The sequence below is a fragment of the Rhinoraja longicauda genome, chromosome 29, assembly GCF_053455715.1.
Source record: "Rhinoraja longicauda isolate Sanriku21f chromosome 29, sRhiLon1.1, whole genome shotgun sequence".
NCBI lineage: Eukaryota > Metazoa > Chordata > Chondrichthyes > Rajiformes > Arhynchobatidae > Rhinoraja > Rhinoraja longicauda.
The window spans coordinates 21,931,744-21,950,644 of NC_135981.1; the positions used below are offsets into that span (position 1 = coordinate 21,931,744).

Below are 18,901 nucleotides of genomic sequence, written 5' to 3' on the forward strand. Positions count from 1 at the left end.
AAAGATATGTCCTTTTAGTCTGAGGATATAACCCTCAGGCCCTAGACTCTCCCAGTAGTGTGATCCTTGAGAACATTGGTCCTTACAAATTTATTAATAACCAAATAATCCTAATATATGACTCCTGAACTTGATTATGAGCATCCAGTACAGCATGTAAATCGGTACCATTTCAAGAAAATAGGAATATTCTAATATTTTTTCTTTCTACTTCTCACTCAAAGCTCATTGTTAATGACAAGAGTCAGAATCTCCGACGTCTGCAGGCTCAAAGAAATGAACTTAATGCCAAAGGTAATTAAAATTGCTATTGAATGGTATTCTGTGTGGTGGTACTTTTGATCACTTGAACTTGCATTATGCTCCATCTCTCATGCCAGTGCATTTCCTTTTGTATCTGAATTAAGGATCATTTGTCTATCAGTACTGCAAAGGAATTTCTTGACATGGCGTAATTGTGTCCATTATATAGGATTTTACGGTAGTTGCAACAAATACAGCCAGGTACAAATTTTGTTTGGTACACTAACTGTAAGTAGTAAATGAAGTTGAAGTCCACATGGTATTACTCATCTGATGGCCTGTTTCCATTGAATTTTGATTCCCTTTCAAATACGCCCACACAGTTTCATTTTGTTTTTGCATGTAATAGTGTTGTGTTAAAGAAATGTGGGCAAGGTTATGGTCTTTGATTTGATTATTAATTTTTGTAATTATTATTAGTTTGGTTTCAGCCCTGTATTTTGTTATTAAGATGGAATTATCTAATTCAATAATGAGGAAACACCAATGCCAACAGTAGAATCTATATTATGTGGAATTCACATGGGAGAAGTTCAGCATAACATGCTAAATTTTACGAGAGCTTTGGATGATGTGATATTGTGCAACGAAAGCCATGACTATTTAAATCTTGGTATTAGCGTCCTTCCGTAAAGCTGTTTCATTTTTATTCGTTATTTCTAGTGCGTCTTTAAAATGGATTTAATCTAAAACATGAATTTTACACAATTACTAAATTTTGAACTAATTCAATTCTAAATGTTTCTTGTAGTGCGCATGTTGCGGGAAGAACTACAGTTATTACAGGAGCAGGGGTCTTATGTAGGAGAGGTGGTTCGAGCCATGGACAAGAAGAAGGTGCTTGTCAAGGTAATTCTGCAGTTTATTTTCGAAGGGGCACAGAACCTAATATTTGTGCTGACCTGGAAAGATCTGATAACATGATTGTTGCAAAGGATTCCAGGAATGAGTGGGTTAGCATATGATAAGAGTTTGATATGATGGGCTCTACTCGCTGGAGTTTAGAAGGTTGAGGAGGGGATCTCATTGAAACTTACGGAATAATGAAAGGCATATGGGGATGTGGAAAGGATGTTTCCACTGGTGGGAGAGTTTAGGACCAGTCATAGCCTCAAAATTAAAGGGCGATCTTTTAGAAAGGAGGTGAGGAGGATCTTCTTAGTCAGACGGCAGTTAATCTGTGGAGCTGATTGCCACAGAGGGCTGTGGAGGCTGTCAGTGGATATTTTTAAGGCAGAGATAAACAAATTCGTGATTAGAATGGTTGTCAAGGTTTATGGGGAGAAGGCAGGAAGATGGATTTCAGAGGCAGAGATCAGCCGTGATTGAATGGTGGAGTGGATTCAATGGGCCGAATGACCTAATTCTACTCCTATAACGTGAAGGATCTTTTCATTAGTGGATTAAATTCTTAGTTGTTTATGCTATTCTGTTACAGAAAAGTGGCAGAAAAGATCGTACATTTGATGCATGGGGCAGGCAATTGATTTAAAGCTCCTCACTACGACGTTAGACTGCTGCATAAGGTTTTCAGTGCCCAAATTAAGGTTAACTTCAAAAATTCAAATTTCAATATTTCAGATTTATTAAATTTGTGAATTGAAATTTATTTTTCTTTCTCTGCCTTTAATACGGTCAGTAATTTGTGAACTCTGAAAAGATGGACTTGCATGTGATATTTTTATACCCTTAATATAAATTGCGCAGGCTGAATATACGAGGCATTCAAAAGAAGCTCTGCCAGTGGGATTTTTGTTGTTGCTCCTGCTGCTTTCTGGCTGGTAACAAAGGGGAACAAAAACTTCACTTGGCTAAAATATAATGAATGTGAAGTAACAGTGCATTAATGACATATGTAGTGCAACATTTATGATTTTTCAATTGGAAAAATATTGATGTGTGGCAGCGCGCAGAGGTAGGAAGAGAGATTAAGATCTGACTTTATTTCCCAAAATCCATTTAATAATGGAGTTGAATTTTGAGACTTATTTTTTATAATAGAACACGTGTTTCCAATAGCTTTCATGGTTAAGATATTCTAATTTTCAAGACCTAGTTGAAATTGCATCATTTGGAAGGATGTCTCTATTTTCGCTGTTTTAATATCTCACTTCAATGCTTAGAATGTGTGTACTATTGCTTAGGATGAGTAATTTTCCATTGAATGGTGTTTGCCCTTGAACCTGTGAAATTACAAACCAACGTGATTCCAGGAATATCTTGCACAGAATCCATTAGCTACAATCACTCCAAAGACGTACAGGTATGTAGGTTAATTGGCTGGATAAATGTAAAATTTGTCCCTAGTGGGTGTAGGATAGTGTTAATGTACGGGGATCGCTGGGCGGCACGGACTTGGAGGGCCGAAAAAGGCCTGTTTCCGGCTGTATATATATGATATGATATGATATGAATAATAGCCAGAATGATGACTGCTTAACATTGTCTGTGGATTTTACATCAAACTATTCAGCCATATGTCTGCCTTTGGCTGTTGAACAGGGTTTTTGTTTAGAGATCAAGATTACACCCTCATCCATTTAGCACGTCATTGGTGTATCACTGCCCATATTCGTTTTGCAGCTGTGTGTGCTGGTAAAGTGTTGGCATATAACGGTTAATACACCTCAGCTTCCTATGCTCTGTTTTATTTTTCAACACTCATTGTGGTGAGCATGTCAAGGAGTGGAACGCAATCTCCTTGACATGAAGTTACGACTTCAAAGATATTTCAAGTTGTTTCAAGGACTGGTTATTATAATACATTACAACTTCGGTTGTTTAATCAAATATTTCAACATTGAAATAACAGAAATAGGATGGGAGGTGATGGTGGGAATTTTGCTTTAATCAGCAGGTGAATGATTGGGAGGGAAAATGGGGTTGAGGGGGAAAAATACATCAGCCATGATCGAATGGTGGATCATACTTGATGGGCCGAATGGCCCAATTCTGCTTGTATGTCTTACGGTCTTAATCCACATCAAGTGCAATATGCACAATTTTCTAAATTGATTGTGGCATGTCAAGTATCCAATTAATTATTAAAGAATTGATTTTCCTTTTAACATATGTTTTGAATAGTATACACATTCTAAGCAGTCCAGCTTTCTGGAGCTATTTCATGAAGTGTAATGATTTTAGTTAACACTTGCCGCGTGTTATACCTACTAAAAGCAAGTTAAAACTGGACAGTGTTTTACCTTATTCAATGTCTAACTGTCCAATAACAACTTGGTTTCTATTCTACTCATACCAAGAGGCTATCTCGGGGTAAACTAGATCTGAAACTCTGAGGGAAGAAGAGCAATAGATATTAACATAAATCATGGATCAGAAATTTACAGCCAGGTAGAGGAATTTGGGGACGATGAACTATTGTGTGGGTAGACAAAACAGGTGAAGGTTGCACAACTGAAAAGCACATGGTGGAAGGGTGTAAAGGGGCTAGATTATGGAACAGTAGAAGGCACCTTGGTGCAGTGGTAGAGTTGCTGCCTTACAGCGCCAAAGGCTCGGTTTCGATTCTGACCACAGGTGCTGTCTGTACGGAGTTTGTAAGTTCTCCCCGTGACCTCTGTGGGGTTTCCCTGGGATCTCCAGTTTCTTCCCACATTCCAAAAATTTGTAGGTTAATTTGTTTTAGTAAAATTGTAAATTGACCCTAGTGCGTAGGATGGTGTTAATGTGCGGGAATCGCTGTTCGGTGAGGACTCAGTGAGCTGAAGGGCCTGTTTCCGCACTAAACTAAACTAAAGCATGTACTGTTATAAAGCATAAACATTGGGCGTTTGGCTGTGAGCATTGAACTTGAAATCTACAATCTTGATGCTTGTCGGTACAGAATTTGTGTTGTCTTCCTGTGACCGCGTGGGCTTTCTCCGGGTGCTTCGGTTTCCTCTCGCATTCCAAAGGTGGGCAGCTTTGGAGGATAATTGGGTTCTGTAAATTGCCCCTGGTCTGTAGGATAGAACTAGCGTATGGGGATCACTGGTCAGCATGGACTTTGGTGGGTTTCCACGCTGTATCTCTAAAACTAAAACTAATAAAGTGACGTTATGTGGCAGTTTAAGGTTGATGCTTCTCTAAAGGGTGGTGAAGACTCTCTTTGTTATTATATGTCATCTTGATTAATTCATAAATCCTTGAGTTCAGAGAAGCTTGTGAAAAAGTTCAGGGGAGTTCGATAAGCTTTTCTTTATTCCAATCTTAATCTTGAATTTTGCTTTCCTCTTTAGGTTCATCCAGAGGGGAAATTTGTTGTGGATGTTGACAAGAACATTGATATTAATGATGTAAGTTGCAATAACAGATTTATGTCAGTGTACATATTGCTCTAGAAATGTTTGTGAATTAAGTATCAAATCTAAGCATCTGAATGTGATTATCGATTTAAAGTATTCTATCAAGACATAAAGTGAGATTAGAAGACACCTCAAGGGTATATGATTCATGATTTAAAATAGATTATAATTTTGTTTAATTCATTAGAAATCCTATTTTAAATATTTTTGGCACTGTGCCTTAAAAAAACGATGGGTAGTTTTAGGTAGTTCAAAGAATAATGATCTGCAAAACCTATTATTTCATTTGCAGTGAGACAATTTATGTTCTAAATAATGTGCAAAGGAATGAATAATATAGATGCCCCCTGATTTAAGATGTCCACGGAGCACGAGTTTTAAATTGCTTTAAAATGGATAATTACCAGCTTCTCAATTTGATAATACCCATACCAATAATTGTGTTGAAGATGAGTTTGTCTTGCCTCTGCTGTGTGATTTGTTTCGACAAATTCTGTAAATAGCAAAATCTGCGCGGCAGGTTTTTTGTAAACAGATATGTGCCTGGAATGCATTGCCAGGAGTGGTAGTGGAGGCAGATTTGATGGTGGGTTTAAGAGGCTTTTAGATAGGTGCATGGATATGCAGGGAATGGATGGATATGGATCATGTGCAGGCAGATAAGAGTTTATCCAGGTAACATGTTCGGCATTGGCATTGTGGGCCAAAGGGCATGTTCCTGCAGATAGACACAAAATGCTGGAGTAACTCAGGGGGACAAGCAGCATCTCTGGAAAGAAGGGGGGGCTTTTGGGTTGAGAACCTACTTCGGACTGGGCATCAGGGGAGAGGGAGTTACAGAGGAAGAGATCCAGAGATGACGATTTTAAAAAATGCAGAATCGCTCCTGTGCTGTATTCTATATCCAACAGATGCCAATAGGTGAGCCGGTGTGTCATTTTTATTTTAAACGGGAATAGATATGTTTGCTTGTAGCTATGCGGATTAGTTGGTATTGTTTTTTTATGGTCTATTTTAGTGAGATACCGAGCTTTATTTGTGTGGGTGTCCAGTCATGTGAGTATAATCAAGTCTTGTACAAGTACAACAGCTAGTGCAAAAACAAAAATACCAGGGTGCAGAATATATATTGTGTTGCAGCAATACCTAGTCACCTATTGAAAGAAATTGTAAAGGTTGATTTATGTGTGTTTTAAGTTTAGATTGTTTACTTTCAAAAGTTCGGAAATGCCTTTATTGAGCTCCATTATGTTGCAAATAGATGTTGTTTGAGATTTGAATTTCACCTAGTGTGTAGTCGAGGGTGAGGGAGAATGCATATAAAATGTAGATGGAGTGCATAGTGGGGTTTTTAGAATTGATGGTATGTCAAGTTCTCAGCTATCAAAATGCAGAGAGAATGTTTTGGGGTTTTATAAAATCTAACTTTCATTGACTTTAAACCAACCTTTGAAAGTTTGATGTGCACTGGGAGATTCTAACTCAATTTATTGACTCAAACCTGGCTTAGTGCTAAAATCATTTTTTAGATAATGTTGCATAACTATCATTTGATATTAAAAGATTCAAGATGTAATCCAACCTCTCCAAATCGGTAGGCATGATCCTGTCTGCTGTTCAATCATTTCTAGAGAAAGGGCTGCCCAGGTTACTGCCATAGAGACACAAGAGAAGGTCAAGGTGAAGCCCAGAGGGTGTCAGGGGTTATGGGAAGAAGGTGGGAGAATGGGGCCGAGAGGGAGAGATAGATCAGCCATGGTTGAATGGTGGAGTAGACTTGATGGGCCAAGTGGCCTAATTCTGCTCTGAGAACTTATGAATTTATGAAGTTTGAGCCAGCTGTCTGGAATGTAGCTATTTCATATGGGCAGTTTGTTTGCTAACAGATGCTTGTACATAGAACATAAAACAGCACAGAAACGGGCCTTTCGCCACACAATGTTTGTGCCGAACATGATGCCAAGTTGAACCAAACTCATCTGCCTGCTCGTGATCCATATCCCACTATTCACTTCATTCCCATGCACCTATCAAGACATTCTTAAGATTTCTTAAGAAAAATCTCAAGAATTTCATCTTTTGTTTCTGCACATGATGGTTTACTATGTTGTTCTGCTTGTTTACCACATCATGATTATTATTATTATCCAGGAATGAACTGGAATTTGCTTCACCTGTGGGCTATAACTTAATTTATGTGTTTAAAGGTAACTCCGAACTGTCGCGTGGCATTGAGAAATGATAGCTACACGCTTCACAAAATCTTACCTAACAAAGTGGACCCTCTGGTGTCTCTCATGATGGTTGAGAAAGTTCCGGATTCTACCTATGAAATGATCGGAGGCTTAGACAAACAAATCAAGGAGATCAAAGAGGTTATTGAACTGCCTGTGAAGCATCCTGAACTGTTTGAAGCTCTTGGCATTGCTCAGCCTAAGGCAAGTACACATTTCCCTTTTATCTTTTGTTTTCGTTCCCTTTTGTTATACCTCTCAGAATCTTGAACTATAAATCTCAATATTGGATTTTTAATATATTAACAGACCAGCTTGTGTTAGCTAAGAAGTACTTTGTAGGCAACAGTTTGAATTTGGCAACCACTAAACTTTAAATTAGAGATTTATGCCATAACTTGCTTTGATATTTCTGTGTTCATATGTCATAGGAGCAGAATTAGGCTATTCGGCCCATCGAGCCTACGCTGCCATTCAATTATGGCTGATCTATCTTTTCCTCTCATCCCCATTCTCCTGCCATCTCCCTGTAACATTTAACTTACTAATCAAGAAACTATCAATCTCTGCTTTAAAAAATACCCAAATACTTGGCCTCCACGACCCTCACTGGTAATGAATTCCAGATTCACCACCCTCTGGCTAAAGAAATCCCTCCCCATCTCCTTTCTAAAGGTACGTCCTTTTATTCTGAGGCTGTGCCCCCTGGACCGTGACTCTCCCACAGGTAGAAACATCCACTCTATCCAGGCCTTTCATTATTCAGTATTTTCCAATGAGATCCTAAATTACAGCGAGTATAGGCCCAGAGCTGTCAAACGCTAATGTGCAAACATGGCTAATTTGAATTATACTGAAGTTGAACCTATTGTTCAGCAGCTTCCATTCTTGGATATTTAAATCTTTGTTCTAATCTCATGGTTGGACTCGAGGAAGGTGGTGATTAAATTCTTGTACACAGGATAATCAATGGTTTTGGTGAGGTAAATCCAGACTTTTCCTTTGATTGAAATTGATTGGGTAATATGTAAGCTTAATGAGCATGTAAAAATAATATTAAGTAACATTTTGGTCAAAATTATTTCTGCTCAGGGTGGCTGTGGTAAAGCAGGGTCTTTAACCCTCCATATTTTTTTGAGTTAACGTTTGATATCCTGTGCTGCGGAATTTTATTTCTGCATTTCTGTCTCAGACTTCATGTTCGATTTGTTGAATAAGTTTACAATTAACAAGCTAATGGTTTAATGCTATTTACTACTTCCCACCACCTTCCCCACATCCCTCGTTCCTTGGAAGCTTTATTAGGTTGCCCTTTGAGGCCGTTGGCATCTGTTTGATAGATTCGACTTTGGTAAAGATGCGTCAGTCAACTTTTTTGCTGACTTTTGTACCCTGTTCGCATGTAGTTAACTGCAGTGACTTGGATGGAAAAGGATTTTTAAATGGGTATACCCTATAAGAAGCTGAAACAGAAAACTTCATTACTTCTTATCGAGTCCTCATCACAAGATTAGAAATTGTTCAGCCCGAGCTGAACACACTTCTCGGCATCTGCATACAATGGCTTCTTGTGCTTCTTGTGCGTAGTGGTGGAACGACTGGTGGAAACAGGGCCTCGACGTGAATGCCCTTTCCTTGACCCCACTTCATTGCTTAAATATGAAGATTATCATTTCTATAATTTCATATTTAAAATCTTTCATGGGTATAATTAGTTTCAGAAGTAATTTTTCTTTTGAAATATGTGTTGGAAATTTTCAGAGAATATTCACTGAGGATATTCAGTCCTCTAAACGTCTTTTTTGTCATCTCATCTTATAGAATATCAGTGTGAACAAGGGTCCCGACCCGAAACATCACCTTTCCATATTCCAGAGATGCTGCCTGACCCGCTGGGTTACTCCTGCACATTGTCTTATTTATATATCAGCATCTGCAGTTTGTTGTTTCTACATCAGTTTTCAGACGCGCTACTTAATTTTGCTGATATTTTATCGGTAATCAGCTAAAAAGCAGCGTGAAACAGTGTAGAGCAGTGCTTAACTACTATTTATCTCTTTGGTTACCCTCGGACTATCCTTGATTGGACTTTGCTGGCTTTACCTTGCACTGAACGTTATTCCCTTATCATGTATCTATCATATCATATATATACAGCCGGAAACAGGCCTTTTCGGCCCACCAAGTCCGTGCCGCCCAGTGATCCCCGCACATTAACACTATCCTACACCCACTAGGGACAATTTTTACATTTACCCAGCCAATTAACCTACATACCTGTACGTCTTTGGAGTGTGGGAGGAAACCGAAGATCTCGGAGAAAACCCACGCAGGTCACGGGGAGAACGTACAAACTCCTTACAGTGCAGCACCCGTAGTCAGGATCGAACCTGAGTCTCCGGAACTGGATAGCATGCAACGAAAGCTTTTCACTGTACCTCGGTACACGTGACAATAAACTAAACTGATCTGAACAGAGATTTTTATTTCTGAAGAGATCCAGTTAATGTGAAAAATATTGGCCGGCCACAGATTTGTACAATGTCCAAGTACTTTGTGTACAATTCCGCTCTGGATATTTATGGGACAGTTCGGCTCCTGCTCAATAGTCACGTCTCACTTCTCAGCCACTTTTATTTAAAAGGCCTGACAATGACCATCAAATGCCTATCATCAACGAAGCTTTACCAAAAACACATTTCCTTCATAGAAATCTCTTTTGAAAATCTTAATATTCCAGTAAGGTATCCATTGATGGGCATGGTATATCGAGGAGGAATTCCATGGGAGACTGAAACCTCATAAAGTCAGTCAAAATTAATTTTATTTATGCATTTTACAAAGTGCCATGTTTATTTAAACTGAATAAACTGGTTCGAAGGCAACAGAGCCAAAAGCTACTTGCGTTTGGAATTTTAGAAATAGCTCTCCTCTCCAAACTGGGCCACAGAATAGGCGATTTTCAAGTAAAAATTAAAACTGGGTTTCAGGACTAGTTTTCAAGCTTTTTGATAGATTCCTGTTGTAAATTATTGATGTTTTAAAAAGTTATTTGTTTTACAAGTAACAGAAACATAGTAATCTGTAAATACCATAATAATCGGTTAATAAATGGTTGGTTAAGATGGCGGTGCGTCCAGACGCAGCGGCTTTGCGCTCTCCAGACCGATGCAATTCGGAGCAGCCCAGCACCGAACGCGGCTGCGAAAAAAACCCAGGAAAGTACACCCAAAAAACGTTAAAAACTCAGGAAAGCACTAAAACTCACCACCAGTACGAGAATCCAGCACCGGCACCGAAATCCCAACGGTGCTGGCGGCAGCACGTCCGGACACAGCGACATCGCGCTCTCCAAAGTGCTGCAGTCCACGCAAGGCGGACCGCTCATGGAGCCACACGGAGCAGCCCAGCATCGGACGCGGCGGGAAAAACAGGTCACTAAATCTTCATTTAAAATCCGCGACCCTTACCCCCGCCGAAATCCAGTCGGAGCCCTTGGCGGCGAGTCCGGACACAGCGGCAGCACGTCCCCCAAGGCACTGTAGCTCACGGAAAGCGGACCGCACATGGAGCTGCACAGAGCTGCTCAACATCGGACGCAGCTGCAAGAGACTGACTTGTGCGTACGACAGAACCCTCAACTAAATCCCCACGGAGCTGGGCAGAACAGCCCCCTGGACCACCACACAGAAGTCAGCGCAGGGAGAGGAAGCAAAAACGTGGACGGAGAGCGGGGGTGCAGGCCAGGCTACGGACTGAAAGTGGGGGTGGGCCAGGCTACGGAGGGAGAGCGGAGGTGCAGGCCAGACTACGGAGGGCCCCACAAAGACCATCCCTACCAAGCGTCTTTCTCGCAAATGTCCGGACACTCTCCAACAAGCTGGATGAGGTAAGGCTATGAGGTAAGGCAACACCCAGCGATCCCTGAAAGACTGCTGAGCGCTGATCTTCACAGAGACGTGGCTCAACGCGATGGTTCCCGCCGGGGCCATGGAGCTAACGAACCGGTCACTACATCGTGCTGATAGAACAAAGGACTCCGGTAAGAGCAAGGGCGGTGGGCTCTGTATCTACATCAACAATGACTGGTGCACCAACCACTCCGCAATAGAGAGCTACTGTTCCCCAGATCTGGAGTACCTACTGCTGAAATGTAGGCCGTTCTATCTGCCTCGGGAGTTTACTGTGGTCATCATCATGGCCGCATACATTCCCCCACAGGCTAATGCTAACGTAGCGCTGGCACAGCTGCACTCGACCATCAACAAGCAGCAGGATGCCCACCCCGACGGCGCCTTCATTGTTGCCGGGGACTTTAATCAGGTCGACCTACGAGCCGCGCTCCACAAATTCCACCAGCAGGTGCAGTGCCCTACCAGGGGCTCAAACACACTGGATAAAGTGTATACCAACGTAAAGGACGCCTACAGAGCTCTCCCCTGCCCACCCCTGGGACAATCCGATCACCTCTCCCTGCTTCTACTTCCCGCATACAAACCCCTCATCCGCAAGACCAAACCTACAACTAAGACGGTGCCGAGGATGCCACCCTACAACTCCAGGACTGCTTTGATCGCACCGACTGGGACCTGTTTGCACAACAGGCGACCTGTGGTTCAGAGGTAGACTTGAAGGAGTACACATCCACTGTGCTCTCCTACATCAACTGCTGTGTGGAGAATGTCACAGTGGGCAAGGAAACAAAGATGTTCCCAATCCGGAAACCGTGGATGAACAAGGAGGGTACAGAATCTGTTGAGGGCACGCAACAATGCCTTTAAATCTGGTGACACTTCAGCATACAGTGTTGCCAGGTCAAACCTGATCGTAGGAATAAAAAGGGCCAAAGACACCCACAGGCAACAGGTGGAAGACCACTTCAACACCACGGACACCAGAAGCATGTGGCAGAGTGTCAGGGACATCACTGACTACAAGAACAGCCCTGCCTACCCCCACAGCGATGCCACACTAACCAACGAGCTTAACACCTTCTTTGCCCGCTTTGAAACTGGCAACACCACCTTGAGTGGAAGAACCCCAGCCAAGGCAGAGGGACAGGTCTTAACATTGAGCACACAGGAAGTACAGCGCGCTCCGCGAAGGGTCAACGCAAGGCTGCAGGCCCTGATGGAGTTCAAGGAAGGGTACTTGGGGACTGTGCTGAACAGCTGGCTGAGGTATTCACCAGGATCTTTAAACTGTCGTTATCTCTGGCTCCGGTCCTCAAGTGCCTGAAGTCGGCCACCATAATGCCGGTGCCGATAAAAGCAAAGATCACCAACCTGAATGACTACCGTCCGGTTGCCCTAACTCCTAAAATCATGAAGTGCTTTGAAAGGCTGGTCCTCTCACACATCAAATCCAGCATCACCTGCCTCACTGGACTTGCATCAATTCGCATACAGGGCAAACAGATCCACAGAGGACGCCATCTCTCTGGCTCTTCACACTGTCCTGACTCACTTGGAGAGACAGGGCACATACGTGAGGATGCTATTCATAGACTATAGCTCTGCCTTCAACACGGTCATCCTCACCAAGCTCATCACCAAACTCCACCAGCTAGGCCTCAGTTCGTCGTTATGCGACTGGATCCTGGACTTCCTGCTGGAGCGACCGCAGGCAGTGAGAATCAAGATCAAGATCAAGATCAAGATCAAGATATCTTTATTTGTCATCCAAAAAACAAGTATTTTGGACGAAATTTCGTCACCCACAGTCCAACAATAAGAGCAATAAAATAAGCAAATTACACAACCCCAACCAACACAAAACCCCCCAAAAAGAAACATCCATCACAGTGAGTCTCCTCCAGTCCCCTCCTCACTGTGATGGAAGGCCAGAATGTCTTTTTCTCTTCCCCTGCCGTCTTCTCCTGCGGTCAGGCTGTTGTCGTTGCCATGTTCCAGGCTGCGCCGGACGGTGAAATGTCCGCAACGGGCCGACCCAAGCCCCGCTGTAAGTCAGGGCGGTCGGGGCTCCCGACATTGAAGCCCCCGCCGAGCAGAGAAAATTCCGTGGCCTATTTCAGGCCGCGCCGGACGGTGAAATATCCGCGGCGGGCCGACCCAAGCCCCGCGATCCGGGGCGGGCGAACACGCTGCCGTTGCCGGAGCTCCTGATGTCGGCATCCACGCGGCCCGAGCCTAAGGCGAGTCGCAGCCGCTCCCGCAGCCTCCGAGAACGGCCGGCTCCGCTGATGGTAAGTCTGGTCCGCGGACTCTGCGAACCAGAGCCCTGGAGGCCGCCAGCTCCAGGAGTTGGGCCGATGGTAGGCCGCAGCAGGAACGGAGACACGGCCCAGAACACAAAGGTCGGGTCTCCGTTCGGAAGGGACACATATTTACAATGTTACAGTTCCCCCCCTCCCCCCCACATACACACATAGTACACAAACACAAAAACACCACATCACAACTACAATTAAGACAACAAAAACAACAAAAACACAAAGACAAATGGACTGCAGGTAAGCCGCAGCTGCTAGGGCAGCGCCGCCACTATCGCCCTGAGTACCGGCACACCACAGGGCTACGGTATCCTGTCAGGGAAATTGAATCTAAACCCATGTTTTGACCTGAACCTTGATCAATAATTTCCACCCATTGCCACATTTATTAGGCTGGTTGTGCAAGACCAGCTTCCTTGGTCTGCAGCATTCCTCATTCATATGGCCCCAGCACTGATGGCACTCCATGGGACTGTGAAGAGGCCCAGTCTCTGAAATGTCCCTAGCCCCCTTTAACAGCTGGAGAAAGTGTTTGTAAGCTATAGTAAGACAAAATGTAATTGATATTAAAGTATAACTAAAAATAAATATTTAAACAAAACTAACTAAAACCACAAATAAACAAAACATCTCACTACAGCAAAATAATTTGCTTCGATCTTTGAAGTCGGCAGTCTTGGATCCGTCAAGCTTGTTTTATTGTCATGTGCCCTGAAATGGAGCAATGAAATCCTCACTTGCAGCAGCTCAACAGATATATACATGGAAATGCAATTTTATTTATGCATTTTACAAAGTGCCATGTTTATTTAAACTGAATAAACTGGTTAGAGGATGACAGAGCCAAAAGCTACTTGCATTTGGAATTTTAGAAATAGCTCTCCTCTCCTAACTGGGCCACAGAATAGGGAATTTTCAAGTCAGAATTTAAACTTGGTTTCAAGCTTTTTGATCGATTCCTGTTGTAAATCAAAGTTACTTTCAAAAGTTATTTGTTTTACAAGTACCAGAAACATAGTAATCTGTAAATACTGTAATAAACAACAAAAAAGTTCAGTATATAAAAAGCAAGCAGCCAATTATAGTGCAAAGACAAAAACTATGCCCCTAGTCTTAGTTGGATGTTCTAGTGTTTAATAGTCTGATGTTTGTTGGGAAAAGGCTGCTCCTGAACGTGGACCTTACAGTTTTCAGGCTCCTATATCTTCTTCCCAATTGCAGGAGTGAAATGGGAGTATGGCCAGGGTGGTGTGCTAGCATTAGGTCTAAAGCAGCCCAGAATCCGAGAGGCGATTTCTTTCCCAATTCCATGCTGTAAATCGGTGGGAATGGGCTAACAGCTGAAATGTATTGCTAACCATATCTTAACATGACATGTCATGCTTCCTGCGTATGATTTTTTACTGGCTCACGCTTCAGATCAGTTTAGTTTAGAAATACAGCATGGAAACAGGCTCTTTGGCGCAACGGTTCCATGACGACCATCCATCACCCGTTCACACTAGTTCTATGTAATCCCATTTTTGTATCCGCTCCCTACACACGAGGAACAATTTACAGAGGCCAATTAATCTACAAGCACGCACATCTTTGGCATGTGGGAGGAAACCGGAGCACCCGGAGGAAACTCACGCGAGCACTGGGAGAACACGCAAACTCCACCCAGGTAGCACCTGAAGTCAGGATGGAACCTGGGTCTCTGGCGCTGTGAGGCAGCAGCTCCACCAGCTATTCCACTGTGGCACCCTCAGCAATGAGTTGCCTTAACTATATTTTCTAAGTTATAAGTAGCATCAGATCTGTACCTTGTGCTGCTTTGAATAAGTAGTGGATGTTCAGAGTTACTATGTTTTCTCTGTATTTAAACTAATTTGACTTTTTTTTTTAAAGTGCAAGAGGTACTTTAAATTTCTAGTCATCTGCATTCTTATTAAATGGAGGAAAAAGCTCAGGGGGGGGGGGGCTACTCCTAATTTGTATATTTTAATGCAATTTTCTCAATGATGTGGTTAACTAATTTCTTTTTTGGGGGAAAAAAAACTCATTAAATTCTGTGAATTGATGTATTGCAGGGTGTGCTGCTGTATGGACCTCCAGGAACTGGGAAGACACTGTTAGCGAGAGCAGTGGCCCATCACACTGACTGCACTTTTATCCGTGTTTCTGGCTCTGAACTTGTGCAGAAGTTCATTGGGGAGGGTATGTGTTTGATGAGGCTGTTTAATGTTCCCTTTGAAGGATGCTATTATTAATCGTGTAATACAATAGCCAATAGGTGCAGGAGTCGGCCATTCGGCCCTTCGAGCCAGCACCGCCATTCAATGTGATCATGGCTGATCATTCACAATCAGTACCCCGTACCTGCCTTCTCCCCATACCCCCTGACTCCGCTATCTTTAAGAGTATCTAGCCCTCTCTTGAAAGCATCCAGAGAATTGGCCTCCACTGCCTTCTGAGGTAGAGAATTCCACAGATTTACAACTCTCTGACTGAAAATGTTTTTCCTCATCTCAGTTCTAAATGGCCTACCTCTTATTCTTAAACTGTGGCCTCTGGTTCTGGAATCCACCAACATTGGGAACATGTTTCGTGCCTCTAACATGTCCAATCCCTTAATAATCTTATATGTTTCAATAAGATCCCCTCTCATCCTTCTAAATTCCAGTGTATACAAGCCTAGTCGCTCCAGTCTTTCAACGTACGACAGTCCCGCCTTTCCGGGAATTAACCTAGTGAACCTATGCTGCACGCCCTCAAATATGCCCCAGGATTTGCACCAAAGTGCGACTTACTCTTGTAATGCCACATCCTTCTGACTCAAGAGACAATAATTTAAACCTGAGCCAGGTATGCTGGAGAAATCATGCATTACTTGCAAATTTACATGCTACATTTTTGTTTTTCTATCTCTCTCTCTCTCTCTCTCTCTCTCTCTCTCTCTCTCTGCATTTTCCTTTGTTTCCTTCAAATGATATGGTGGTAAGAGTTTTGGCAATCTTTCAGAGTCGTACAGCATGGAAATAGGTCCTTCAGCCCAACTTGCCCATGCTGACCAAGGTCCCCCATGTACACTGGTCCTACCAGCCCATGTTTGCCCCATATCCCTCCAAAGCTTTCCTATCCATGTAAATGTTATTATAGTAGTTGCCTCAACTACCTCCTCTGTCAGTTTGTCCGTATACCCACCACCCTCAGTGTGAAAACCTCTCGCGTTCCTATTAAATCTCCCCCTTGCACCTTAAACCCATGTGCCCTGGTACATGATTCCCCTACTCTGGGTAAACGACTGCATTCACCCTATCATTCCCCTCATGGCCTTATACCCCCTTATAAGATTTATCCTCCTGTATCATTGTAGGTAAGTCTAATAAGGATATCCAGGTACAGAAGACAATACCAGCAAGGACAATGTTCCGTCACACTGACTACTTTTTAATCCAGTTATTTTGCCCTCAATGTACACAGCAATTCATTAATTTGTATGGTTTTTACATGAATCGTGGCATCATGCGTGCACGAGATTTACCCAAGTACATGCATCGGAACCAAACTTGAATCTTTAATAAATGGTCTGTTGCTATCAAAGGATCTAAACTGACAATGTAGAAATTCAGGTTACTATGCACTATTTCCACTTTACTGCACACGTCACATTCAGGGGAGAGTACATAGGCTAATTTTAATTTATTAACTCACTGAGGTATTAGGGGGATAAATTGGTCCTTTGCATAAATGAGGTTTGGTTTAGTTTATTGTTATGTGTACCGAGGTTAAGTGAAAAGCTTTTGTTGCATGCTAACCAGTCAGTGGAACCACAATACATGATTACAATCGATACTTGATAAAGGGAACGGTGTTTAGTGTAAGGCGCAGTCTAATTAAAGATAGTCTGAGGGTCTCCAATGAAGAAGATGGTAGCTCAGGACTGCTCTCTGGTTGTTGATAGAAAGGTTTAGGATGGTACCACGTATTTCCCTGGTAAATGGATCGTATTTCACTTGCCATCCCCCTTACTTGCTGCAGCAATAAGAGTTTCATTGTTCTATCTGGGACACATGACAATAAAACACTCTTGACTCTGTTAAATCAGTGGTCCCTACAGAAGCATGATTACGTGGGTGTCAAACACTTTCTGCCGCTACGTGGCTACTTGTGCCTGCCGAGATGGTAAGACTGCTCAACAGTGATGTAAAGAAGATACGTGATAGGCTCATTTGTTGGTTTTTAAATCTGATATCCAGACATCAATACTTCAGTTGGGGGGTTTTGGATAATAATCTATAGTAGGAGTTCTGATTTTTATTTCTCCCTACCCTGAGCAAGTGTGACACTGACTCAGAGACCTCCTAATACATCAGTAATGGAGTTTTTCTGCAGGAGCGACTCCTTACAATTCGCACGGTTATCTGGGACACCATTAGCACAGCAACCTGTAGCACAGGTGTCCAAGGAACCAGTTCGGTAACTGCAGGAAATACTGCTATTCGGCAATGAATAGCAATAAATGAGTTAAACAGTAGTAAGTGAACCAATATTGAAAATGGGGCAAGACAAGTTCATTGATTCCTGGCGTTTGGAGCCATTTCTGGAAGTCTAATTTAGCTCCAATCTGGTGGTTTTCTCGTCTGAATTGTTCTGCACCATTGTCATCTTGAGATATTTTTTAAATATTGCCTTTAATCTGATCAACAGGCACCAAACTTGTGAAGTCTTCAAAGAATACTTGCATTGTTTACCTAGTGCCTTAGAAAATCTTGAGGTTACAAAAGACATTACATAAATCTGTCATAAACATTACATAAGTCTGTTTCTATTTGTTATTGAATTCCCATCTATCTATAATTGTTTAAATAATTCCCATCTATAATATTTATAATGATTTAAAAGATAGACTATGGGTTTCTACATTGCTTTTCCAGGTGCTCGTATGGTACGTGAGTTGTTTGTGATGGCCAGGGAACATGCTCCATCTATTATCTTCATGGATGAAATTGACTCCATTGGTTCATCGCGGTTGGAAGGAGGTTCAGGTGGTGACAGTGAAGTACAGCGCACCATGTTGGAGCTTCTCAACCAGCTAGATGGGTTTGAAGCCACGAAGAATATTAAGGTACAGTTTAATCTTGCCAAATGTTGCTGGGAGGCACTGTCAAAGTGGGAAAAACCTGTTTGTAACCTTATAACGCTGGGTACTTGGAGGTGAGTACCACTACCTCCCATACAACAGAGCTCAAACAATACGTTTAGTTTAAGTTTAAGGATACTTAAACTAAGTATCCTTCGGCCCAGCCAGTCCATGTCGATCATCGATCACCCATTCACATTAGTTCTATGCTATCCGACTTTCTCATCCACTCCCTACACATTAGGGGCAATTTATAGAGGCCAATTAACTTGCAAATCTGCACGTCTTGGGGATAGACAATAGACAATAGGTGCAGGAGTAGGCCATTCAGCCCTTCGAGCCAGCACCGCCATTCAATGCGATCATGGCTGATCACTCTCAATCAGTACCCCGTTCCTGCCTTCCCCCCATACCCCCTCACTCCGCTATCCTTAAGAGCTCTATCCAGCTCTCTCTTGAAAGCATCCAACGAACTGGCCTCCACTGCCTTCTGAGGCAGAGAATTCCACACCTTCACCACTCTCTGACTGAAAAAGTTCTTCCTCATCTCCATTCTAAATGGCCTACCCCTTATTCTTAAACTGTGGCCCCTTGTTCTGGACTCCCCCAACATTGGGAACATGTTTCCTGCCTCTAATGTGTCCAATCCCCTAATTATCTTATGTTTCAATAAGATCCCCCCTCATCCTTCTAAATTCCAGTG

General features: G+C 42.6%; 1 protein-coding gene across 3 annotated transcripts in view; it reads left to right on the forward strand.

Moving 5' to 3' along the window:
• The window catches only part of psmc5 (proteasome 26S subunit, ATPase 5), a 43,445-nt gene that overhangs the window by 15,552 nt on the left and 8,992 nt on the right, over positions 1-18,901 (forward strand). For all 3 annotated transcript variants that reach the window (XM_078424945.1, XM_078424946.1, XM_078424947.1), the window contains exons 4-9: positions 225-294; positions 1,055-1,152; positions 4,542-4,598; positions 6,815-7,045; positions 15,146-15,272; positions 17,993-18,183. In XM_078424945.1, the coding sequence (XP_078281071.1) occupies positions 225-294; positions 1,055-1,152; positions 4,542-4,598; positions 6,815-7,045; positions 15,146-15,272; positions 17,993-18,183 (774 nt within the window). The remainder of the gene's footprint in view (positions 1-224; positions 295-1,054; positions 1,153-4,541; positions 4,599-6,814; positions 7,046-15,145; positions 15,273-17,992; positions 18,184-18,901) is intronic.